Here is a 19,627-nt window from a genome sequence, read left to right as displayed (position 1 = left end):
TGTAAAAAAAATTCTTGAGGGATGTCCTCGTAGTTGTTTAGAGTTGTCTTTACTATAAAAACCGAAAAAAAAAATTTACACTACCGGAAAAAAGTTGAGCCGTAGCCCGTGCTACGCCTGGACCTTCTTTAGGTCCGCCCCTGGTAATTAGTGGCACATTATTATACTTTTTTTTATGTATGCCTAACCACATTGATGTCTATGTTACTTTTCAACTGTACAACAGTGTCTAAATTATCTTTACAATTTTACACCACAACGTCAACTTCCAAGACATTATACTCTTTTTTATTATTTATGTTTAATGACGTTAATGTCATGAAAGTAACGTCCGTAACAAAGTAAAAAACGCGTATCTGGTAACTGCTTTTGGATAAAGATGAAAATTACAATTTACAACAATGCCCTCTTGTCCATTCTTGAATCTTGATTATGTTGAGGCTAGCAGGTAAGATAACAATAACAATGGAGGCTTTGAAGGTCTGGTCATCAAGGCCTCTGAGGCACTTGTTTCATGTAGCTTCTTCTTCTTCTTCTCTTCTTCCCACTTCTAAATCTTCTACTTTCATCCGCTGCTGTTCTTCTTCTTCCTCCGCCACCGGTGCCGCCGCTGCCACCACCGCCGCCGTGCCAAAACAAGCCGGGAGGGGTAGGAGATCACCCGCCGCTCCCAACACTACTTCCACCTCCGACAGAGACGCCATTCGCGCTATTCGTCTCAAAAAGGTTGCATTTTTATTATTATTATCTTTGTTTTGTGTTTTAGGGTTTTCTTTTTTCTTATGCTTTCTTATTGAAGTTTGAATTTTTAATTGAATTGATGGATTGTTGAGTAAATTGGAGTTGAAATTGCTGTTACATGGTGTAATCTTTTGGGTTAAATTTAGATAAATTGATGTGTGCAAACAAAAAAAATTCAAATAACTAACAAATATGTGCAATTGCCCCGATATTAGTTGTTAATAGTGAATAGCGGACAATAGCGATAGAGATGAAATAGCGGCGCCATATTATGTTTAGCGACGAACTAGAAGAAAATTTTAGAAATGTTACATATCCAAATACGTCATTTTATATGGCCGAATTACTCTTCTAGTTAACAGAATTACATATAAAATGACCGAATTGCCCTTCTCGTTAACAGAAAAAATGGTTGAAGTTAACCCTGTGGACTAAAATGGTAACGGTGAAACCTTTTTGGACCCACAGGTAGGGCTGTAAACGAACCGAACGTTCAGCGAACAGTTCGTGAACTGTTCGGCGGGAAGTTCGTTTATGTTCGTTCGATTAGCTTAACAAACGAACACGAACAAAAAATTTCGTTCGGTTAGCTTAGCGAACAAACACGAACATGGGTCTCGTTCATTTGACTGCGTTCGTGAACGTTCGCTAATATGTTCGGTTATGTTCGTTCGTTTACGTTAGTTCGTGTTCGTTTGATTATATTAAAAATATAATAAATAATAAACCTTTTGTCTAAACATCTTGAAAACTTGAAACCCTATTTTTTTTTTCTAAGTTAGCTAAAATTTGGACATTCTAAGACATTTTTTGGGATAATTATGTCTAAGTTAGTTAAACTTGATTCGATGTTTGGTGGCGTATTAGACTTCTTGTGTTTTGATTTATCATTTGATGGCTGTATTTAACTACTTACATCCAATGTTTAAGGATAATAATGTTTTTATTTTTTATTTTCAAGTTAAATGCTCGTTTGTGTTTGAGACCAGTGTTCACGAACTGTTCGTGAACAACTGAATTTTCTTAACGAACAAACATGAACATAAACTTATGTTCGGTATGCGTTGGTGAACAATTCACGAACATGTTAATTTCCTTAACGAACGAACGCGAACATGGTCTTGTTCGTGTTCGTTCGGCTCGTTTACAGCCCTACCCACAGGCGAAAAATGAAACCTTTGGACTAAACTGGCAAAATGGCCCAAACCACATGGACTAAAATGGCATTTAACTCTTAACAAAAAAAAAAAACCTAACATCCTGCAATTTAAATCTGTAAAATCCCACTATCTATATTAAAACAGAAAAAAAAAAAACAAAAAAACCTAAAATCCCGCTATGGAGGCATCAAAATCAGATAGCGACACATGAGCGCTTCGCTACGCTATTCGCTATAGCCCCCGCTATGGGCGCTGATAACCCGACCCGACGTAACCATTAACTTAACAGCCTGACGTGATTGTTATTAGGGTCGGGTATCGGGTACAATATTATACACAAAAAACCCGACCTGAACTACCCAAATAACAAACCCGATGAACACCGAAGTTAATGTAATCTTTGATCTATATGTTATGAAAGTTACGTGATATTTAATGTTTATGTAGGTGGAAGAATTAAGGAGCAAGGGATTTGAGCCGTATGCTTACAAGTGGGATAGAACTCATACTGCTAATCAGTTGCAAGAGATTTATAAGCATCTAGAAAATGGTGAAGAATCAAACAGTGAGAATGATCGAGTTTCGATATCGGGCAGAATTGTGGCGCGTAGGGCTTTTGGGAAACTCGCATTCTTGACTTTGAGGGATGATTCTGGGACAATTCAGGTATGCTGATAATAATTTCGGCGTTTTTGACTTTGTGAGATGTTCTATTACTGATATATATGTATTATAATATCAGCTTTACTGTGAGAAAGAAAGGCTTGAAAATGATCAGTTTGAGCAATTAAAAAGCCTGGTTGATATAGGCGATATATTGGGTGCAAGTGGCTCGATTAAAAGGACCGAAAAAGGTTAGCTTTTGCAATTCTTCATTTCGTTTACCAAAAGACACATAGTATATAGTATATACAAGTAAAAGAATGTTAAGTGCTACTTATTATTAAGAGTAAATTACGTTTTTGGCCCCTGAGGTTATATCACTTTTACTATATTAGCCCAAAATAAGAATTTTTAACATATCTGCTCCCATGGTCTCTATAACTAACCATTTTGGCCCCTAAGTCTAACCATTTTGGCCCCCATGGTCTCTATAACTAACTATTTTGGCTCCCATGATCTCTAGACTTAGGGGCCAAAATGGTTGTTATAGAGACCATGGGGGCAGATATGTTAAAAATTCTTATTTTGGGCTAATATAGTTAAAGTGATATAACCACAGGGGCCAAAACGGTTAGTTATAGAGACCATGGGGGCAGATATGTTAAAAATTCTTATTTTGGGCTAATATAGTTAAAGTGATATAACCACAGGGGCCAAAAACGTAATTTACTATATTATTAAATATATGCCAGATTTATTAGTCTTTATATCATTTTTAATGTATTTTCAGGGGAGCTTTCTGTATGTGTAAATTCGTTTTTGATTCTCACAAAGTCTTTGCTTCCGTTACCGGATAAGTTTCATGGTCTAACCGATGTGGATAAGCGTTATCGGCAACGGTTAGTTTTTGATATACCTTTTGGTGTAAATACATTTGTGCATTCCTTTATACTTTAATAATAGAGTTAAATGTCATTTTAGTCCTTATGGTTTGGGTCATTTTGTCAGTTTAGTCCAAAGTTTCATTTTTTGCCTGTGGGTCCAAAAAGGTTTCAGCGTTGCCATTTTAGTCCACTGGGTTAACTTCATCCATTATTTCTATTAACGAGAAGGGCAATTCGGTCATTTTATATGGCCGAATTGTCCTTCTAGTTAACAGAATTACTTATAAAATGACTGAATTGTCCTTTCTCGTTAACAGAAAATGGATGAAGTTAATTAGTTAACCTAGTGGACTAAAATGGCAACGGTGAAACCTTTTTGGACCCATAGGCGAAAAATGAAATCTTTGGACTAAACTGACAAAATGTCCCAAACCACAGGGACGAAAATGGCATTTAATTCTTAATAATATTACTAGGCCTGTAAACGTTCTTGAACTGTTCGTGAACTTGTTCGGCGGGAAGTTCGTTTATTTAATAAACGAACGAACATGAACACATTTTTTTGTTCGTTTATTTAAATATGTTTATGTTTGTTCGTTTACGTTCGTTTCACTTATATTAGTACAACTAATTGGTAATTGAGCTTTTTAGTAATAAAATTATGTTTTCTAAATTCTAATGAAACTTATCATAAAATTATGTTATCACTAATCCATATAGAAAATTACTTTATGTTTGTTTATGTTTAGTCGATTATGTTTATTTGTGTTCATTTATGTTGTTTATTGCTTGTTAAATTATTTTCATTTGTTTATGTTCGTTTACGTCCGTATTCGTAAACTGTTCGTTTAGGTTTTAAACGAATGAACACAAACGAACATGAACATGCCATTTTCTTAATAAACGAACATGAACAAAAAATATGTGTTCGATTAATTGTTCGTGTTCATTCGGTTCATTTACAGGCCTAAATATTATGGTCTTCAGGTTGGCTTACCGTTAAAACAATATTTGAAGCAATTTTGTTTTCTTGTATAGATATGTAGATATGATTGCGAATCCCGAGGTAGCTGATGTGTTCCGTAAAAGAGCAAAGGTAGGTTTGACTTTAAAACATTATGTTTATATCATCTTTATGCTTATTACTCATATAATGCTAAAAGATTACAACTTGTAAGTATAATTACGTAAAATGCTGGTATAGATTTACAACTGATTTGTGCTTCACTTCAGTAGATTGTATCAGTCATACGGCAGACTGTCGAATCCGTGGGGTTTATTGAAGTTGATACACCCGTTCTTCAGGTTTTGAAATCATCTATGAACTATGTTTGATGTGAAGATTTTTTTTTTTTTTTTTGGTATTCTTAAAGTAATTTGATTTTTTAGGGAGCGGCGGGTGGTGCAGAAGCTAGACCGTTCATTACACACCATAACTCTCTTGGTAGAGATCTTTACCTAAGAATTGCCACCGAACTCCATTTGAAGAGAATGTTGGTGAGGCTCTAATTATATATAAATGTGTGTGTGTGTGTGTATATATATAATAATGTGTGTATAGGTATATGTATTATATTTATAATTATTTTTATTAAAAGATATAAAATAAAATGGAAAAATTACAAGTTTTGTCCTTTATCTTTATACCACTTTTCAGGTGGTGTCCTTTTTAACGAATATTGACAGGCGGTGTCCTTTACTAGGTATTTTGTTGCAAGTTTAGTCCTTTACACCCAACCCAGTTAAAAAACCCTGTTAATTGTTGGGTGTAAAGGACTAAACTTGCAACAAAATACCTAGGTAAAGGACTAAACTTGCAACAAAATACCTAGTTAAGGACACCGCATGTCAACAATTAACAGGGTTTTTTAACTAGGTTGGGTGTAAAGGACTAAACTTGCAACAAAATACCTAGTAAAGGACACCGTCTGTCAACATTCGTCAAAAAGGACACCGCCTGAAAAGTGGTATAAAGATAAAGGACAAAACTTGTAATTTTTCCAAATAAAATTTAAAAAGTTAAAATACAAAAAAATAAATGGGTAAATTGCTAAAATCGTCCATGTGTTAACGAAATTGCCAAAATCCTCCCTGAGTTAACGATACATTTTTAACCGAGTTAGTGATTTGGATGGAAATGGCAACAAAAATGAAACGTCGGGGGTCCAGTTACAAAAAAAAAATTATATTTTGGATGTAAATGGCAAAAGTGCCCAAACCTCGGGGACGATTTTGACATTCTACTCTTATTTTTATAAACTTGTTTTTGTATTCACGATTGCATTATAGGTTGGAGGATTTGAAAAAGTATACGAGATCGGAAGAATATTTAGAAATGAAGGCATATCAACTCGTCATAATCCAGAATTCACAACTATAGAGGTAATATATGCGTTATTTTCGTTCATATCATTTAACACTCACGTATTTAAACCATAATAGTATATTTAAACTATTGATTTGATCGGTTTTGTTTTTAAAATGAGGCAGATATATGAAGCTTACTCAGACTATGAAAGCATGATGAACATGGCTGAAGAAATTGTAACTCAATGCGCTCTTGCGGTAAACGCGAAGCTTACCGTTGATTATCAGGTGTGTAAACCTCTAAATTGAATGTTGTCTCTGAAAATTAGGGCTGCAAACGAATCGAAGGTTCAGTGAACAGGTGGTGAACTGTTCGGCGGAAGTTCGTTTAATAAATTAACAAACACGAACAAGACCTTTCGTTTGTTTAGTTAAATGAACGAACATGATCACAGACGCATTCGTTCATTTATGTTCGTGAACGTTTTGTAACGTGTTTGTTTATGTTCGATAGTTCATTATGTTTTTAGTTTTTATATTATATTTATATACTTCAAAATTCCGACAAATAAAATATTTAATAAGTATGAGTGTATTATATATTGTATTAGACATTCTGCTCATGAATGCTTGTTTGTGTTCGTTTGTTTTACGTTTGTGTTCATGAACGTTCGTTGCCTAAAATTAACAAACGAACACGAACAGGGTTAATTTCGTTAACGAACTAACACAAACATAAAATCTTGAACAATTCGTAAACACATATATTTCTATGACAAACAAACACAAACAGGGATTTGTTCATATTTGTTCGGTTCGTTTGCAGCCCTAATGAAAATCCAAAACTTTTTTTCTTCTAGCCTTCTGAATCTCCATCATCTCTTTCAGCTTTCAGTTTCACATATATTTTGTAACGCATTTAGTCCCCAGCCTTTTCCAAAAGTACATGGATGATCCTTGTGGTTTGCACTTTGTAACACATTTAGTCCTAAACTTGGACCTGCTGAAACCTTTAGATTTGTTGGCTAGGGACTAAATGTGTTACAAAGTGCAAACCACAGGGACCATCCGTGTACTTTTGGAAAGCTAGGGACCAAATTTAAAATTTTGGTAAACCACAGGGACCATCCGTGTACCTTACTCTATTTTCATCTGTAAGTAATAATTTAACAAAAAAAATAGATTTTCGTTCAAATCTTTTTACAACCACCCATAAGTTTTATATATTAAAAGTATAAAAACTATAAATCGTTGAAAAGTTGTACCGTTTCTTTTCTACCGTTTTAAGTTAATAACGAGCTGAAAAGCAGTTTTCATATTTACCAATTTACGTGCAGGGCGTAGAAATCAATCTGGAAAGGCCTTGGAGAAGGGAAACAATGCACAATTTAGTGAAAGAAGCTACGGGGATTGATTTTATCGAATTGGGAAACGATCTTAATGCTGTTAAAGAAGCCACTTTTAATGCACTCAACATGGGTCCAAATAATCAAGACCGACATTTGATTGAAGCATGTTCGTCAGTTGGTCACCTGCTTAATGAGGTCAATTTCAATAATCTTTTTTCAAGATCTAATTCATATACTATAAATTAGCAACCTTTTTGTGTATAGAGGTGTTGTACCTAATGCTTGCGGGGTTTTCCAAAAAAAATGTTTTTTTTGAGTAAATTACGTTTTTGGCCCCTGTGGTTATATCACTTTTACAATATTAGCCCAAAATAAGAATTTTAACATATCTGCCCCCATGGTCTCTATAACTAACCATTTTGGCCCCCATGGTCTCTATAACTAACCATTTTGGCTCCCATGATCTCTAGACTTAGGGGCCAAAATGTTTAGTTACAGAGGCCATGGGGGCAGATATGTTAAAAATTCTTATTTTGGGCTAATATAGTAAAACTGTAAAAGTGATATAACCACAAGGGCCAAAAACGTAATTTAATCTTTTTTTTTACTTTGATTCTAAAAGTATTTAATAAATTACTTTTCACCCAAAACTATTTGATTTTTTTTACTTTTAATCCAAAACTTTTCATCTTTTACAATTTAACCTCACAACTTTTTTACTTTCAACTTTGGTCCCCTATACTTTTCATTTTTCGCAAGTTTTTCGTTTTACGTTTCGTTCTAAATTCTGCGAGTTAAGACGTCACAACGTTCGTGTGTGGTTCTCAACATTTTTACGTTTTGTTTTACACTTCGCTCTAAATTTTGTAAGTTAACATGACGCAACGTGCGTGTGTGGTTCAACGTTTTTACGCCGTCTATTTTTTTTCCCGTTTGACAGGTTCGTTGCAACGTGCAGGTCCTAGATCGACTTAATGCTAGTTTAAATCAAATACCAATGATAATAGTTTTTTTTTTCAGGTTTTTGAGATGGTGGTAGAACCTACACTTGTGCAACCTACATTTGTGTTGGATTATCCGGTTGAGATATCTCCTTTGGCTAAGCCCCATCGGAGGTATTATAAATTTATAATTTATTTTTGTTATTTAGTGACATGTTTTTTTATATTATGTGCATCATATGATCTGACAAGAACGCTACAAAAAAGCAGAATCTTTTGCACAAAACCAATTTCACTAATGAACAAAATTTCGGTCCATCTTCAAACGAGTCAAATGAAAAAAAAAAAAAATTCGAAAACAAAAGGTAAAAGATGAACTAGTCAAACTGGCTGGGTCAAAAACCATTGGAACTTGGAATGCATCCAACGTCTGGTTTTAGTGTATACGACCTCCTAAATCTTGTATTCATAGGGGTGTTAAAAAAGCTCGCAATTTGCTGCTCGCTCAGAAAAAACTCAAAAAAGCTTGGTTGTAATCGAGCCGAGCCCGAGCTAAGCCTGGCTCGGCTCGTGAGCTCACTAGCCGGCTCGAATGATTTTATTTTGTATAGATTAATTTTAAATTAAATGTATTAATGATAAAAATATGTCGGAGGGGCTTGAAGTGTTAACATTTTAAGTTTAATAAATCAATAACATAAGAAAACATGGGAAAATAAACAAAAATTATACATATAATACTTTTTGTATGCCTTTTGGTCTTTAAAATATTAGAAATTAAAAAATAATACATATAGATATATGTGTAATTTTTATTTATCTTTTGTGTTTTTTGTTATAAAAAAATTACGAGCCGGTTGAATTTGGCTCGAGCTGGCTTGAACATTTTACTAGCCGAGCTCGAGCTCAACTTTCAGCTCGATAAAATAAACGAGCCGAGCCGAGCCCAGCCCATCCCATCCCATCTTCCTACCTGTAATTACTATGGGACATCGCTGAAAAGAATCAGTCGTTTGGTGTTTTTTTCGAAATCAAACTATATCTGTATATCCTTTAAAATTTTCCGTTTTCGACACAGGCATGCAGGCTTAACAGAGAGATTTGAACTATTTATTTGTGGTCGGGAATTAGGGAACGCGTTTTCTGAGCTAACCGATCCTTTGGACCAGGTATATTCTATACAAAATTACAAATCCTTACCGACAACTCATTTTTATATTATTATATAATCATTTAAAACGACACAAAGTTATGTAACTAACAAATGTCGACAGAGAGGACGGTTAGAAGAACAAGTGAAGCAACATAATCAAAAGAGAGAGGCCGCAGTTTCGAAAGCATCCGATACAAAAGATGACGACGATGAAACATCGTATGAAGTGACTCTCGATGAAGATTTTTTAACAGCGTTGGAATACGGGATGCCACCGGCTTCAGGAATGGTACAAACCCGATTCTTTTTTCATTATTTTAATTGATTTTTTACTTAAAACGTATAATACCGGCTTCAGGAATGGTACAAAATTCTTTTTTCATTATTTTAATTGAGTTTTTACTTAAAACGTATAATGTCAACCACAGGGACTCGAAGTTGTAGTTTACTCATAAACTGTCAGAGAGTAAAATGTTATTTTCGTCCATGAGGTTTGGCCAGTTTTGCGACTTTTGTCCAAAGGTTTGTTTTTTCGCATCTGGATCCAAAAGGTTTAAAATCTTGCCATTTTCATCTGGCTCGTTAACTCCATCCATTTGTCTCCGTTAAGTTAGGGGTATTTCCATTTTTTTGTAAGCTTAAAAGGCAATTCGGTCTTTTTCATTTTATGTACATAAAATGAAAAAGACCGAATTTCCCTTTCCGTTAACAAAAAAGACGAAAATACCCCTGACTTAATGGAGAAAAATGGATGGAGTTAACGAGCCAGATGAAAATGGCAAGATTTCAAACCTTTTGGATCCAGATGGGAAAAAACAAACCTTTGGACGAAATTCACAAAACTGGCCAAACCTCATGGACGAAAATTCAAAAATGGCATTTTTACCCCTAAAAAAATCTTCTTGTTTTTTTTTTCCTTATTTATGGAGTAATGTTAATTTCAGGGACTTGGGGTTGATAGGCTGGTGATGCTTTTGACAAATTCAGCCAGTATTAGAGATGTTATTGCTTTCCCAGTGCTTAAGATTCAACAATAATATACTCTCCAGTTTTGAGTTTTAAGGTTTGTTTTAAAAAAATGCATAATAATATTATATTATATTATATCACTTTAAAATAATTGAACCTACAAGACAACAACCATTTATTCAACTGATTAATATTCTTCCATGATTTTATTTGTTGTGACATAAAGAATTGACACCATTGTTTGTCACTTGCCCATATGTATTATTTCGTAGATCTTATAAGTTATATATATCATGTGTGTTGAAAAGAGAACTCGGTTTATTTGTTAAAAACTATTCTTAAAATTTGGCGTTTAGAAAAACTATGATTTAAATAGATATGTACGAGAAAATGAAATTAATTATATTTTCTAGTATGTATGATAGGGTAGGGATAGTGTACATTAATTCAGAAGTGTGAGAAGTGTATTATTACACTATATATAATACTATATAACACAATATAAACATCGTATAACACTATGTAACACCATATAACACCATGTAACACTATGTAACACTATATAACACTATACATCTATCATAAACATGCTATCAGACAAAATATAGTGTTATATTTGTTATATAGTGTTATATAGTGTTACATAGTGTTATACGGTGTTTATATTGTGTTATATAGTGTTATAATACACTTCTCACACTTCTGGATTAATGTACAGGATCCTCTACCATGTATGATATACACCTCAAGTGTTCATGTCAGAAAAGTTTTACCTTTATAGTATACTTACTGTACGATATTTGCTTTATGTAAAGAAGGATTGGATTGGATTTACAAGTCATATAATTTTAGTTATATACCTTTGCATCAAGACTTAGCGGAGTCAAAGCGTACAATAACTCGAAAGATATTGATTGAAAAGTGAAAGCTTCTTCTAATATTAGAGAAAAAGTGGGACTTCCCCGTATCACTGGTTGATGGGACTTGAAAGGATTTTGTTAAGTCGTTTCAGTGGTTTGTAACGGCTCGTTAAGCTGTTTCATTGGCTATTTTTAAAAAGTGAACTGGTAAACGGCTAGTCTTGCTATTTTCCCTTTTATATTTGTTGTGCAAAACCATGAAAAAAGAAATGGTATTCTTGGTGCTGTTTGTTTTTTCTGCGGGAAAATGTCTGCAGTCTGCGGACCACATCTGCAGGCATCTGCAGAAGAAGAGGTGGACCAAATGTCTGCAGTCTGCAAGGAGAAGAGGGTTTGTTTTTTTTTTTTATATATAAAAAGATCTTCACACACCCTACACACACAAACACACACACAGATCTGCTCTCTCTCTCTGCCTTCCTCACCACCACCAAGCACCACCGCCTTACACAACCACCGTCGTCACCACTACACCACCGCCCTTCACCGTCTCTCTCTCTCCTCCCTCGATCTCTCTCTCTGCCTTCACCACCACCGCAAACCCTAGCCTTGGACTTTCTCTCTCTCTCTCTACAAACTCTCTCTCTCTACAATCTGTCACCACCACCGCCATCTCCTTCTCCAGCCAGCCTTTTCCCGCAGATGATGACGATGATGGTGTTTTGATAACAGATCGATTTGGGGGTTTTGATAACAGATCGATTTGGGGATTTGGGGGTTTTGTTTGCCATCGGTGGAGGTGGTGGCGGAGCAGGGGTGTCGGAGGTGGAGGTGGTGGCGGTGGTGGCAGGGATGTGGTGGTGGAGGTGGTGGCAGGGAAGAAGAGGTATGCGTGGTGAAGAGGTTCCAAGAAGACATGGGTCATTGTCTGCGTGGTGAAGAGGTCTCGCAGACCTTTTTTAATGAAAGGTCTGCGAGAAAACAAACAAGCTGCAACATCCAAACGTCTACCCGCCTCTGCCCGGCGCAGACATAAGTGGCCAGAAGTGCTTCTGGCCAAAAAAACAAACACCACCTTAGTCTCTGCCACCACTAAACCACCACTATCACCTGAGTAAGTGCCACATGGAGAAATTGTCTTGCAAAGCACCGCCACCGTTTCACCTTCATATCACCATTTATGTTCCTCATTTTCAATCCCCGTTTCTCTTGTGTGAGGGCGCCACCCCTGCCACCTCACCGACGATAGCGCCTGGAGGGCGCCATCACCCACACCGGCGAGTTTAAGGAGGGGCGCCATTGATGGGGCTTCACCATGGTAACGAGGAAGAAGGTGAGTTGCAGGTGGGGCCCACATCATTTCATCCAATAATTTTTTTTCTTTTTTTTTTTTAATTTTGTTTAATAGGGGGCGTTATCCCACACCCTGCAAGTTAAGAGAATCCGTGATAAAGCCTCCTGGCTAACGTGGATCTGACATGGCGCTGACGTGGCGTGATAAAGCCCCTAGGGGCTTTATCCCACACCCCATAGCCTTATGGTGACGTTACCACCATCTGATGAAGATGATAATGATGAAATCACTCATCACTCTAAGGCCAAATATTTATGTACCAATTAAAACAAAATACTATCATAGTTTTTGCTAGAAAAAAAAAGTAAAACGATGAGAAAACTGTAATTTTAAACTGAGGGCAAATCTGTAATTTGTCATGACCAATGAGCGAGCGCTAGCGAATAAAAATTACATTTCATCAACCAATTAAAAGAAAACACTATCATAGGCTTGCAAGGAAAAAAAACGAAAGCAAGACTGTAATTTTGAACCAGAGGAAAATTGTAAGTTTGAGTGGGGTAAAATCGTAATTTATCAAAAGCAACAACGGTGGCAAAACAGTAATTTTGAACCGGGGGCAAAATCATAATTTTGAACCAGAGGTAAAATCGTTATTATGACTGAGGTAAAACTGTAATTTGTCAAAATCTACAACGATGGCAAGGCCATAATTTTGAACCAGGGGCAAAATCGTAATTCTAAAGGTAAAATCGTAATTTATTCGGGCCAATAGGGAAGTGTCGGTCAGTCTGCCACTATTCCCCCATCTTCCTTTTGTATGTATAGTAAAAGTAAATAAATAAAGAGGTCGGTTATTGTACAAAATGGCTTAACTTACGCTGCGTACGAGATTCAGTATCAACATGCGAAATTTGGTTTAAAACATGCGATTTTCATTTTTTTACATGCGATTTCACTTTTTTAATGTACCTGCAATTTTTAACTTTTTTGAACACGCGATTTCCCTTTTTTATGTACATGCGCTTTTTAGTTTTTTTAAACATGCGATTTTCAGTTTTTTTAACATAACGTGCGATTTTGCCATCGCGTACGCAGCGTATGTTAAGGTATATTGTATGAAATTGTTTTCATAAATAAATATGTGTATATAAATACAAGAACATAAAAAAAGAGAAAAAAACCAACACATTCAACTCACCCATCCTCCTCAACCATTTCGTGGAAAATAATGCAAATTCAACTCCCATATGTGAGTCAAAAGAAGGCTGCGTTAAATGCTGCCTGCCATGTACAACAAGCATCTTATCCCCCCATAAGTCAACCTTGAAATTTTGTTGTATATATCCATAAGTCAACCTTGAAATATTGTGTATATATATCCTTGCTCAAACTCATACACTTGATCACAACAAGCTTTACTTTGATAATGGCTCAATCTACTACATCTAATCCAATTTCTGTAATAGGGTCCGAGTGTACAGCCCCATATCCATTCGATATCATAGTCGAACGAAAATCAGGCGGAAACATGGTCATCACAGACATGAACAACAATACATTGCTCAAAGTAAAAGCATGCAACACAACATTTCATTATGAGCGCGCAATCTTTAACGCCGATGGCAGAATAATTCTTAGGCTCCGCGATAAGGTTACATTCATTCGTAGGGCTGTTCATGAGCCGAGCCGAGCCGAGCTAGGGCAAGCTCGGGCTCGGCTCGATTATAAACCGAGCTGGCTCGGCTCGGCTCGGGTTTGAAACCGAGCTGAAAATCTAAGCTCGGGCTCGGCTTGGTTTTAAACCGAGCTGGCTTGGCTCGGCTTGGTTTGACTCGATTTTAAAAATAAAAAGTAATACATAGCTCTCAAAATTCAGTATTCTAAAATATTATTCAATACTTCAAAAGAACATATTCAAAATAAGTTCAACCTAATACATTACAAGACAAAATCACGTTCAATAACGCAAAATAAGTTTTATATTTCAAGTAAATACAATATTTGTTCATTAGCACGTTAATCAACCTTTAAATATGTCATAGATAAGTCTAAATACATGTAAATAACAATCACTTTTTTGTAATATATTATATGTATATAAAAATAAAATATATTATAAGTAAAATAATTCGAGCTAAGCCGAGCCGAGCTACCAAGCGAGCCAAACCGAGCCAATTTGGCTCGTCACGAGCCGAGCCATATCGAGCGAGCTTTTTCCGAGCTAAATCCAAGTGAGCTTCGAGCGAGCTCCGAGCCGCAAGCTTTTTGGACAGCGCTATTCATTCTTATGTTGTAGTAATTTATCCGATTGTTTGTTATAAAGATTCATTGATTACTTGGAGTGTGTTTGTTTGTTTGTTTAATTTACAGATCATAAGTCAACATAATCGGTGGAAGGCGTATAGGGGCGATAATAGATCTAACAAGAATATGATATTTACCACAAAACAACCAAACATGATTCAGTTTAAAACCAGTTTGCATGTCTTCTTGGCAAACAAAGATGTTTGTGATTTTAAGGTTAAAGGAAGCTGGTCCAAGAGAAAATGCAAAATATATACGGGGGATTCGGCTTCTTCGACAATAGCACAAGTAATTTTCATAGTCTTTTACTTTCTGTTTTTGTCATGTTAAGTTACATGTTATATTTTGTTTATAGATGTATAAAAAAGACAAATCAAAGAAAGTGAAGATGGATAAGAACAAATTCATGGTGACTATTTACCCTAACGTAGACTACGTGTTTGTGGTCGCGCTAATTGCTATTGTGGATGCTATGAAAACCGTGGATAAAGACTATGCTGAGAAAATGGTAGAAACTAATGCTCAAGTTATTGGTGCAACGGCATAGACGGATGATGGATTTAACATGAGAGCGTCTGCTTTTCGGATGTTTAAGGACCGTGTTCTAGCTCTCCTATTACTTTTGATCAATGTAGTATAGATATGTGGATTGGATTTACAAAAGTTATATAATTTTTTTCGTTCTAGACTCCACATTTTGTTAACATTTCATATTCACACTAAAAGTTCTCTTCCACACATGCGACGACCCCCCCCCCCCCTTTCACGTGCACGTTGTAGATACATTGTATCAAGGGATACTAATGAAATCTGCACTAGTCTTAACGAGCCAATTAATCCAATGTCATCATCATCATACTCTGAGTATATCCCACCAATAGCAAAGCTAAGGTAGAGTCTGAGGAGGGTAAGATGTAGACAGCCTTACTTCTACACTGTAGGAATAGAGAGGCTGCTTCCAGTGAGACCACTGGCTAGTCAATTAACCGAATGTGCAAAAAAAAAAAAGATAACAAAGAAAAAAGGTTATCTTTTTTGACAAATCTCTAGTATAGCAATATCATTAACCAGTTTATACATAACAAAACATTAAAAACATCAAGATAAAATCTCTTCAATTTCATCCCCATTTGCAAACACAAACCACTTCTTAGACTTGCAATAATTCATCAAGAAATACCACAAAATAGCACCCAAAGTCATCAACCCACTAACCAAAAACACAATCTTGGTAGCAACCACCACTATCACCATCAAAAACGCCGACGGTATCAAACACATCACTACTAGCCCGGGTACCCGCATTGGCACCTTATACGGCCGTTTCAACGTTGGAAACTTCCTTCGCAGCCATATGAACGACGCAAACTCCAGCAACATCCCCAAACTATATATAAAGTTGGCAGAAGCCACTATATTGGTAAAATCCATTTGGGAAACACTAAGTGTGATCAAAGTTGATATCAATATCCCCACCCATGGAGTACCGAACCATTTCGATCTCACCCCGAAGAACTTTGGTATGACCCCGAGATCTGCCATACCAAGAACTTGATACGCGCAGCTACTTAACTGGGCTTCGAATAAACCTATGCCCGATAACACTGCTCCGATTTCGATCCAGATTTTTAACCATTTGCCTGATATCATTTGTGCTGCCACAGCCATGAACCCGGATTCCCACTCGTGTTGATCCACTGAAACTGCGCCTGTGACCGCCATTAGAGGGATTATGTAAGCTAAACATGTTAAGATCACCGCGGAGAAGAGTGCTGCCGGGAATGTCTTTTTCGGGTTTTCGACTTCTCCTGCCATTGTACTAACTGTGTCCCAGAAATTTAAGTTCCAAAATAGGCAGTTGAAGAATAAACTCCAGTCTTTTTTTACACCCTTTTGGCCCAAACTGATCCACCTGTTGATAATAAACAAAATTAAAACAAAGATATTTAGAAAAAATCCCACTCAAACTAGTGTTGGGATATTCAAAAAGCTCACGATTTGCTCGATAAAAGTTTGCTCAAAAAAGGCTCGTTTGTGAACAAGCTGAGTCAAGATAAGCTCAGCTCGTTTAGCTGGCTCTTAGAGTATGTTCCCGAGTTTCATTAAATGAGAGAAAAGAAAAGAATTGGAAGGAAATAATTCTTAGTTGTGTTCCAGACTTTCATTAAAAGGGAGAAAAGAAGAGAAAATAAGAGATTTTTTGTCTAAAATTAATCTTTTCAATTTGGAAAGAAACTGGGAGAAAAGAAAAGAAAATGAGAGAATCTTTTCTTTTCTCTAACTTAACTCAGGAACACAGTGTTAGGCTTGTTTTAAGTTAAAAGTCCAAATTTTAACATATACCAGACGAGGCACCCTCCCCGGGTTCAACCTTGTACCACAACACCGCCGCCACCCACAAGGGTAGGCAAGGCGGGTAGTTTGAACAGGTTCCTCTACTCGTGGTTATTTAGTGACTTTTAGGTCAAAGATGACCGTTAACCACTAATTATGTTTAGGTCGTAGCTTTCTATGAAAAGAAATTAATAATAAAATTAGTTTATGGCAAAGGTAAGCGTCACCACTCTTTTGTGGCTTAAGGATGGTTTATAAGAATTTTGACATGGCGATATTTGTTTTGTGGTAAGCGTCACCCCTGGGTGCCCTTCCCCCCTTATAGCCAAAAAACATAACACAAATGTTAATATATAAAAATTACATTTATTTATTTGTTTGTAAATTATGCATCATCTGTATATTAAAAATATAAAAAATTTGGAGACCGTAAATAATTACAACTTCTAAGAGCATTCACATCCAAATAATAAAATTGTGTGTGTGGTGTTTTTAAAATATAAAAAGTATAAAAAGTGGTTATGAGTGGAGGAGAGAGAAAATGTTACTGTTCTGTTCATCTGTATATTTTGGGGACATTGTTCACCCCCTATAATTTTTTAATATATTTTGAAAGTGGTTGTGAGTGAAGGAGAGGGAAAAGGTAATGATAAAGGTGTAAAAAATATTATTTAATTGAAAAGGAGAGAGAAAATATAGTGTTTTTTAATGTAATTTAGGGTGAAAATATGGTGGAATGGATGTGAATGCTCTAAAACATATAGTATAATCCTGTTAACCATTAAATCAACTTCCTCCACGATTGTTAAACTGTCCTAATTTTTTCATGCACTAATACTTTAAAAAAACATAAAATAAAATACACCATGAAAACGAGCTTTTTAAACTTTCTAATTCGAGTATAGTATCACTGTAATTTGTTTTTTTAATTTAAAAAAAAAATTAACATGTTACATGATAACTAGTGTCTGTGTTCTTCACTGCACCACACAGACACCCCGATAGTATATTACTGTAAAAAATGAGTTGGGTGGAGCTTTTTACTAGCCGAGCAAGAGCTCGGCATTTCAACTCATTAAAATAAGCGTGTCAATCCAGTTCGACTCAATTTGTATACGAGTCGAGCTGAGCCCAACCTAGCCAGGCTCGTCTAGGCTCGTTTCCATCCTAGGAGATAGAAACAAAACACCCCTCCTAGGAGACCCAGGTCTAACAACCTTTGTTGTTGTAACAAATTTACATATTTTGTTGCATGATTTATGTGATAAGTAACATACTTTAAAACTATCATTACCTATGTGGCCGGATTTGAGGGACAGCCATGATGGACATGATAACAAAAGGAAAAAGAGAAACAACACCAAGCCCAATAGCCGCAAGCCCAACAATATTCAAACCAGTGTAGTTAACAAACGACAGGATCACAGTAGACAACAAGATGGCCAAAGTTCTCGGCAACCCGGAGGCGAAAACCGGAAACAACTTCTTCATATAATCAACACAAAGAATGGGAAATGCTGCAGTGTTAACAACTCCTGTGAGAAACTTCCAGCAGCCCATTAACGACCCGCAAAATGGGCCGAAGGCTTTATGGGCCCATATGACAAACCCACCGTTGCCCGGAAAGGTGGTGGAGAGTTCGGCGGTGACGAGAGCCTCCGGGATGCTCCATATGAAGGGGAAGATGAGGAAGCCGAGGATGGCGAGGAGTGGGCCGGCGGCCTGCACGGCGGGTTCTTCGCCGTACGGGCCGCCGGCTACTTCGAAGTAGATCAGGAAGATGAGTGGGATGAGAGTGAGTTTTTTGGTGGTGGTGGTGGTGGTGGTGGATGATGGTGAGTTTGGGTTTTTGGGTTGGGTTTCTAGGCCCATGGTAGTGGTAAGGGTTGAGAGGGTGAGGGTGTGTTGGTTGGGTTATGTGGAGAGAGTTTTGAAATGGGTTTGGGTTATTAATAGTGTTTAGTTATTGTGAAAGTTGACTTTTCTAGTGCATTTACTAAGCCTACGTCACCATTTGTGCAAGTATTTAGAGTATTGAGGTTTGGATACATATTTTTATTTTTAGGTATAAGGTGAATTTTATAGTAGAGAAAAATGCCCGGATAGTCTTTGTGGTTTCACTTTTTTTCACCTATAGTCCCTATCTTTCTAAAACTACTTGAATAGTCCCCAAGGTTTTCCGTTTTGTTCTCGGATAGTCCCTGGGTCTAACTTTAGTTTGTTTTCTCTGTTAAAATGATGTGAAATGACAAAAATACCATTTCCTTAAAAGACCAAACCATAGGGACTATCCGGGCATCTTCTTCATTTATAAAACCCCACCACCCATCTCCCTCACTTCTACATATGAAAACCCTAGTTCCATAAGACAACAGACCACAACACCCCTTCTTCTCCTTCTCGTTCAAGATCGGGCGACAACAAACACCCCCCCCCCACGGCAACCGACAACTCTCCACCCTCTCTCTTCTCGGGTTCGATCGGCGAGCCGATGGGAGCTCCGCCGTGAGCGGCGGCGGACCTGAATTATGTTCCGGCGACAAGACACGTGAGACAAAGAGATATCGGAGCTGCAGGGAGAGAGAACAGAGCTGGAGAAAGGGCGTCGACGGCGTAGGGATGGTGTCGGGTGGCGGCTCGATCAGAGAGGAAGGAGGTGCCGACCACCATACGCGGCGGCGATCGGCGGTGACAAGCGATGATGGTGGTGGTTGGTTAGGTTTGA

The 19,627-nt window shown here is 36.8% G+C and overlaps 3 protein-coding genes across 3 annotated transcripts; 2 read left to right on the top strand and 1 right to left on the bottom strand.

The window, feature by feature from the left end:
* Positions 1–414: 414 nt before the first annotated feature.
* On the top strand, positions 415–10,414 carry LOC110898738 (lysine--tRNA ligase, chloroplastic/mitochondrial). The gene is made up of 14 exons (XM_022145570.2): positions 415–726; positions 2,349–2,567; positions 2,644–2,755; positions 3,295–3,403; positions 4,427–4,484; positions 4,625–4,693; positions 4,778–4,885; positions 5,678–5,770; positions 5,879–5,983; positions 7,033–7,239; positions 8,065–8,159; positions 9,064–9,154; positions 9,260–9,427; positions 10,083–10,414. The coding sequence occupies exons 1-14, from the start codon at positions 433–435 to the stop codon at positions 10,173–10,175; spliced, it is 1,821 nt and encodes a 606-aa protein (XP_022001262.1). The 5' UTR covers positions 415–432; the 3' UTR covers positions 10,176–10,414.
* Positions 10,415–13,643: 3,229 nt separating this feature from the next.
* Positions 13,644–15,261, top strand: LOC110898737 (protein LURP-one-related 15). The gene is made up of 3 exons (XM_022145569.2): positions 13,644–13,915; positions 14,635–14,856; positions 14,924–15,261. The coding sequence occupies exons 1-3, from the start codon at positions 13,691–13,693 to the stop codon at positions 15,113–15,115; spliced, it is 639 nt and encodes a 212-aa protein (XP_022001261.1). The 5' UTR covers positions 13,644–13,690; the 3' UTR covers positions 15,116–15,261.
* Positions 15,262–15,613: 352 nt separating this feature from the next.
* LOC110903004 (probable polyamine transporter At3g13620) lies at positions 15,614–18,801 on the bottom strand. The gene is made up of 2 exons (XM_022149253.2): positions 18,197–18,801; positions 15,614–16,480 (listed from the first exon to the last, which is right to left on the bottom strand). Exons 1-2 carry the CDS (start codon positions 18,772–18,774, stop codon positions 15,667–15,669), a joined length of 1,392 nt encoding a protein of 463 aa, XP_022004945.1. The 5' UTR covers positions 18,775–18,801; the 3' UTR covers positions 15,614–15,666.
* Between the last annotated feature and the right edge of the window lie 826 nt (positions 18,802–19,627).

The sequence above is a fragment of the Helianthus annuus genome, chromosome 13, assembly GCF_002127325.2.
Source record: "Helianthus annuus cultivar XRQ/B chromosome 13, HanXRQr2.0-SUNRISE, whole genome shotgun sequence".
Taxonomy (NCBI): domain Eukaryota; kingdom Viridiplantae; phylum Streptophyta; class Magnoliopsida; order Asterales; family Asteraceae; genus Helianthus; species Helianthus annuus.
This window is presented reverse-complemented; position numbering and strand designations above follow the sequence as displayed.